The 6,210-nt window shown below is 38.8% G+C and overlaps 1 protein-coding gene across 1 annotated transcript in view; it reads left to right on the top strand.

The window, feature by feature from the left end:
* LOC101314352 overlaps nucleotides 1-3,960 on the top strand; it is a 6,226-nt gene extending 2,266 nt beyond the window's left edge. The window contains exons 2-4 of the mRNA XM_004293956.1: nucleotides 2,915-3,066; nucleotides 3,408-3,556; nucleotides 3,641-3,960. Coding sequence (XP_004294004.1) covers nucleotides 2,915-3,066; nucleotides 3,408-3,556; nucleotides 3,641-3,731 — 392 coding nt within the window. The 3' untranslated portion in view covers nucleotides 3,732-3,960. The remainder of the gene's footprint in view (nucleotides 1-2,914; nucleotides 3,067-3,407; nucleotides 3,557-3,640) is intronic.
* Nucleotides 3,961-6,210: the final 2,250 nt, after the last annotated feature.

Raw genomic sequence — 6,210 nt, forward strand, 5'->3', positions numbered from 1 at the left:
GAACCAGTATTTACCTTCCACATAAGGATTAATCCAGGCTAACACCTGCACATTAGGAGGGATACACTTTAGCTTTTCAAATTACAAAATAGTGAATGAATTGAGGAAGGGAAGGGTTAGTCATCTTCTTTCAGTGGAGTTGAAACATAAGCCTGATAATATGATTCTGGTTTCCATTTTCTTAGTTGCTAGTTGAGAAGTATAAAATTTAGTTGTTTTGCTTTCACCCATGCCACAATGCATGCCGCTTACATTGGTAATTGGTTTGATTTAAGGAAAGGGTTAATAAGGATTATGCGTCAACACATGCTGCTGACTTTGGTTGAAGGGATACTGATAAGTGAGGACACTTAACATTAATGTTGGCTAATGAGTCGTACATTAATTATCTTTGCTAAATGCTACTTTTGGTTTATTGATGGAGGTAAAAATAGGCTGATTAACTTCCTGGGTGAGAGGTAGGGGTTTACTGATTCAGTTACTTACTTCTTTGGCTTGTGACATATTTGTTTCCTCTGCTAATATGGGCATATAAATTTTATCAAGGGACACTATCATTAAGGAGATGGGGGAGTGGAAACAGATGGTGGGATTAGGATTTGGGTAAAGCTGGTATATGTTTGTCAGGGAGCAAGTTGGGACTTGAAACATGATGAGGATAGAAGTATAAGAGGTCTTTTGTATAGTCCCCTATTAACATTGCATGGAATTGATAGTGGCTTGTGTATGATATGTTGCTTGAATAATCATCACCTGTTAACTATCAGACTTAGCCTTATATACCAATACCCAACTTTTATCTGTACTTGAGGCTAGAAATCTCAAAATTAGATAGTGGTGTGCGCTTCTGATAAGTTTATTCTGAAATTGATGAATCACAATGACATCTCCAAGTACATGTTTCTTGATATCGTCTAATTTAAATGTCCTGGAGGTTAAATTACTATTCTTAAGAGACTCCCTCTTTTATTTGTGTTAGAAAGAATTGGAATCCTTTATTTGTGTTAGAAAGAATTGGAATCCTGGTTGGTCACCGTTACTTTAGTTTACTCATAATGGATATGCTGGTTCGTAATAATTTGACACTGGTGGAGGTCATTGCATTGCATCTCCAGTTACATGTTTATTGACATCTCCAAATTTCCTGGAGGTCAAATTGCTGTGCTTAAGAGAGTGACAAGTAGTTAGTTGCCAGTTGCCACTGCCATTGCTTGGTACGAAGAGTTTCTACGTGCCTCTTCTTCTGGCAGCATTGCCAATTCGGTTGGATGAAGGGTAAGGAAAAAATGGTACCCCCCTACTGGTGAGACTCTCAAACTCAATGTAAATGTTTCTTTTCTTCCCTCAGTTCATCATGGAGGTGTAGGTGGGGTTTTAAGGGATGCTCAAGGCCAGTTTGTAGCTGGTTTTGCTCACAGACTGAACTTTGTCACTTCTGCACTACACTCTTAGTTGGAGGCTATTAGGTATGGTATTGATTTGATCCATTCTATGAGCATTAGCAATGTCACTATCAAAAGTGATTTTCTTGGTCACAGTTCAGGCCATCAGCTCCCCAGTTTACAATCTGTATCCTTTAGGTGCTATTGTATCAGATTTTTCAATCCTTTTTAGCTGATAATAGAGGTTTCAGGCTTTCAGTTTTAAGTTTGCTCCTAGGCTAGCTAAATATGGTGCCACACAGATTAGTAGGTTATGGATTTGAGTCCAATGTTCATGTAGAATTGTTCACTACTGTTCCAGAGCTTATTCTGGATGCCCTCATGTACGATTTGAATCGTTTCCTTCTTTACCTAAAAAAATCTCCTGAAGGTCAAATTGCTATGCTTAAGAGACTGGCTTATAAGAATTGGAATACTGAGTGGTCATTGTTATTAGTTTTCTCATAATTGGTAAGCTGGTTAGAAATAATTTGACCTGCAGGCTTCACCATGTGTTCCGAGAGACTAATATGATAGCTGGAATATTGGTTTTTGGATAAGGCTGGATTTGGGCTGCAAGTTCTCTTGATTCTGTTATTCAAAGATCTGTTTAGTGTTTCTTGACCCAGGATTGTTCCTGGTTGGTATTTTATGTCTGCTTAGGCCCTCCATTACCGATAACAAAAGAAATCTGACGTTGATCTTCTGACTCAAAAAGCAGGACGTTGGTTTACATTGCTCTCTAGTTCCTCTTACCGAAAGAAAAGAGAGATTAAGTTTTCTTATACTTTGGAACTCTACTGTTGTGAATAATAACACATTAATTTGGCCTTCAAATACCTATATTTTTTTTCGTTCTTTTTCTTCTTGTATTCTTTTTATTATTTGGATCTAATAGTGATGAAAGTTACAGTGATTTTGTATTATCAATCAGTTGTTAAGTTATTATTAAAAAGGATTCTGTCCAGGTTAGAGCTAACCTTTTTTTGTTTTTCTTTTCTCATTAAGTCGGACACTGTAGTGTCCATATCGTATCAGCGTTTATCCATCTCATCATTTAGTTTTCCTGACTTCCATCTTCTTTTCTATATCGGTTCTTTAACTCAAAAATGCCGATTTTCTTGTATTTCAGTCAGCAAAATACATTGCCATGAAAGTATATGACTGGTTTTCCATTCTTCATTTCCTTAATTAATTCTTTTTGCGCGATTGTGTAAACTTGATTTGACATTCTAGCATTCCGTTTATGCTTCAGGCTGTTATATATGCACTTTGGTTGTTAGTTAATACTATAACTACAAAGTCCAGTCAAACTTATGAATTATGATCATTACCAATCAGCAAGCAAAATTTTAGATCAGTTGCGTGGAGATTTTTGACAAGTTACATAGAAATTATGTCCTTTGGGTTTCTTATATGATTGATTGACTAGTTCTTGTATTTGATTTTCCTTCTGACATGGTGATCTTCAATTTGCTTATTACCAATTTCAGTTGATATAAAGCCACACAAACAAAGAAGAAGAGTATCTTTTGTATCGTCTGCTCTACCTGAGACAGTGGCTTCAGTGGCAATTGCTGCTACAGTTGTTGGGGCAGCAGCTACCATTCTTGTGAGAAGAAACAAAGCTGCGGAGGCAGCTGAGGTATGCATTTAAAGACAAAGATTACAGAACTCTTGGCTTTAGATAGGCTCAGTTTCCATCTGCTAAAGTTCGGTAATACTCCTTGCCAAACAAATAATTACTCAACTAAACATTACTTCCTGCTAACTGAATGGAAGAATTACTTTACGAAGTTGAATTTATTTAGTTCATAAATGGCATATATAAAAGAATGTATGGCAATTCAAGTATTACAAAAAAAAAAAAAAATTAAATAAAAAAAACGGGCATTTATTTGGTTAGAGAGCAAAACCTGACCAAACCACATTATATATTCCTGGGCTCGAGCTGTCTATCAACTTAACCCCTTTTCAGAAGTGCAGGTGCCTATGAAAGATTGTGAATCCTGTGGTGGCTCTGGTATATGTCCTGAATGCAAAGGTGAAGGCTTTGTACTTAAGAGACTGTCAGACGAAAGTGCTGAGCGAGCTAGATTAGCTTCTAAAAATGCAGCTACTCGATACACAGCAGGGTATGTACACTTTCTTTAAACTTTCTGTCAGCTTTCCTTACTCGTTCTCTCTCTGTTTCTAATTGTTCTTTAATGGTGTGTCAGGCTTCCAAAGAAATGGAGCTACTGTTCAAAGTGTTCTTCCGCCCGATCATGCAGTAGCTGCGGTGGCCGTGGAAAGATAGTTTTGCTCTAACCATCTTTCTTAATTTAGTAGCGGCATGAGAGTGTGCATATTTGACTTCTTCCATATTTGAATATGATGGGCTTCGAGTTGGGAAGATTTGTAGTGAGAGCTCTTTGTTTTATGTTCTTTAATTAGTTTCCATATATGTTGGTTGTTTATCATGTGTTGGGTGATGTACATATTCTGTTATGCAAACATGCTCAATTCCCCTTGCTATATAATCATAAGAAATTGTTAGAAACCATTTCATAGAAGGTAGGAAGAATACTAAGAGTTGATGGGATGCCATCAGGGGATGAACAACGTTTAAGTGCATTAGTGCATGATACAACTTCTACATTCATGAGAGGAGCACGGCTCTTCTTCTCAAAACCTAGCCGTCATGGCTTGGTTTCTCAATCACGGCAATCGACGCCGATACCAAGTGGAGTTCTCTTCTCCCACCCACGTTGTCTACTTGCAGCAGTCCAAGATCAAATCTGGTCAACAAGTTCTCCATCGTTTTCATGCCGAAAGATGATGGAGATGCAGGTCCAAGGGTTGGTTCGGGCGATGCTATCCCTCAGCCGCCGCACCCGATCCTTTCTAAACCCTTGCTGCCTTGGCTTGGCTTGGGTCTCCAACGACGCTTGACGCCGACTCTAAACAGTTCCTTCTTGGCATCAAGCCCTCCTGTGGAGGCAAATCTTAACCTTTTGTGGTCCGGGCAAGTGAGGCAACCATGTAGGTGGAGGACGAAACGTCGTCGAATAGGGATGCAAGGTGGAGGGTTACTTGCTAACATCGGCGATCACTATACCGACGAAAGAGATTTGGCAACCGCCGGACATGGCTGCAAGCAAGGATCAAAATCTCCCAATGTGGTTTTGGGTTTGGACTCCAGTTAGTGAGACTGAGTCTGAGCTTGAATCCAAGAGAGCTGTGATTCTTCAACTAGAAGATCTGATGATGATGCCAGTAGGGGCAGGGACGCCGATGATGAAGCCTTCTTGGTTGCCATCAATGCAGTTGGAGATTGTCGGCAAGCGACGATGCAAATATGTTAGTGTTTGGGAATGGACTCGGGTTTTTGGGCATGAGTCTAGCCTCAAGCTCATCAAAAGTCATATTTAGAATTGGTTCTTAGGCCTGATTTTAAACTGATTGTGGCTTAAGTTGCAGTGTTTGGATAACTTGGCATACTGAGCAAGCTAGCTACAGCTAGATGGATTTATAAGGCTTGAAGTACCGCAATTGAACGTCTTGGCTGCAGCTTTTATGTTTTTTTGGTATTTTGTTTTGTATCTAGTTTAATCATCTGTTAATTGTCATTCTAGTCTGAGTTTATCAATGAAATATTTTACCTTTCAAACAAAATAAAGGGATGATTGCAAGATGGAAGCGGAATGCCGCAATCTACTAAGGGTGATCAACAATGTAGGGCAAGTGTTCTCGCATATTGTTGGTCAGTGTCGGGTTTCCTGCGTTTCCCATATTGATTCCTTGTGGCAGTCTCAATGGAGCTATTCTCGTTGAAAGAACTACCAAATAGAAATACTTGAACCCATTCAAAACAAACCTAAGTACTTCAGAAACTAGTAATTTGATAAACAATCGTACTGTAAAACAAGGTAGACTGTTTTATCCAAAAAAAAAAAAACAAGATAGGCTGAGCATGTAAGATTCACATTCTCAGCACATACGCGTCTCCGCACGTGTAACAATCTCAAGTCTTATATATGGATAAGTTATATTTGGTGAAGTAAAACCCGTGTGACCATGAGACATGCACACGGTACCGTGATAAAGTAGCACGGAATCCGGACTTTACAACTAGAACGTAAATGGGTGAAATTGGCCCAATTCAGTTCACAATTATTCTGATGTGGATACATGAGCTAGTATTTGTTTGGTAGGGACAGTTGGGGGTTGAAATATGATACGGCTACAAGTATACATATGTGGCTAAACGCTCCCCAATTAACATAGCATGGATCTGAGGGTGACTAGCTACTAGCTAGTACAGAAGGATTGCGCGCGATGCTTAAATAAGGATTGACAAACAAGTAACCCTCAACAATTGACGCCTAGCTAACTATCAAACTAAGTCTTACATACATATCTCCCCACTTTTTTCTGGATCTGGGGCAGGAAATCACAAAATTAGAAAATGAAGTATGAGTAATTAGAATTAAAGAGAGAAGTGTAACAAATGATATGTTCGTGTTTTCTGTCATATATATTCCTAGTGAACACTGAACAAAGTTAATTCTGATGTCCTGGAGGTCAACTACTGTCCATAAGCGGTTGAGTCTGGCTCGATCTGTATTTTCAAGTTTCAACTACAACTCTTGCACTACTGAAGTATATTACTGTTAGTTTAGTTTGATCTTGTTGTCAAATGCTGCTTAATTAGAGAAACTGTACAGGTCTCTGTGTACCATCATCGACCAAAGCAGAACAATTAGGACAAGCCGACGAGCCAAAACTGCTGAACCAAATCACATAA

This window comes from Fragaria vesca, linkage group LG3 (genome assembly GCF_000184155.1).
Source record: "Fragaria vesca subsp. vesca linkage group LG3, FraVesHawaii_1.0, whole genome shotgun sequence".
Classification (NCBI taxonomy): Eukaryota; Viridiplantae; Streptophyta; class Magnoliopsida; order Rosales; family Rosaceae; genus Fragaria; species Fragaria vesca.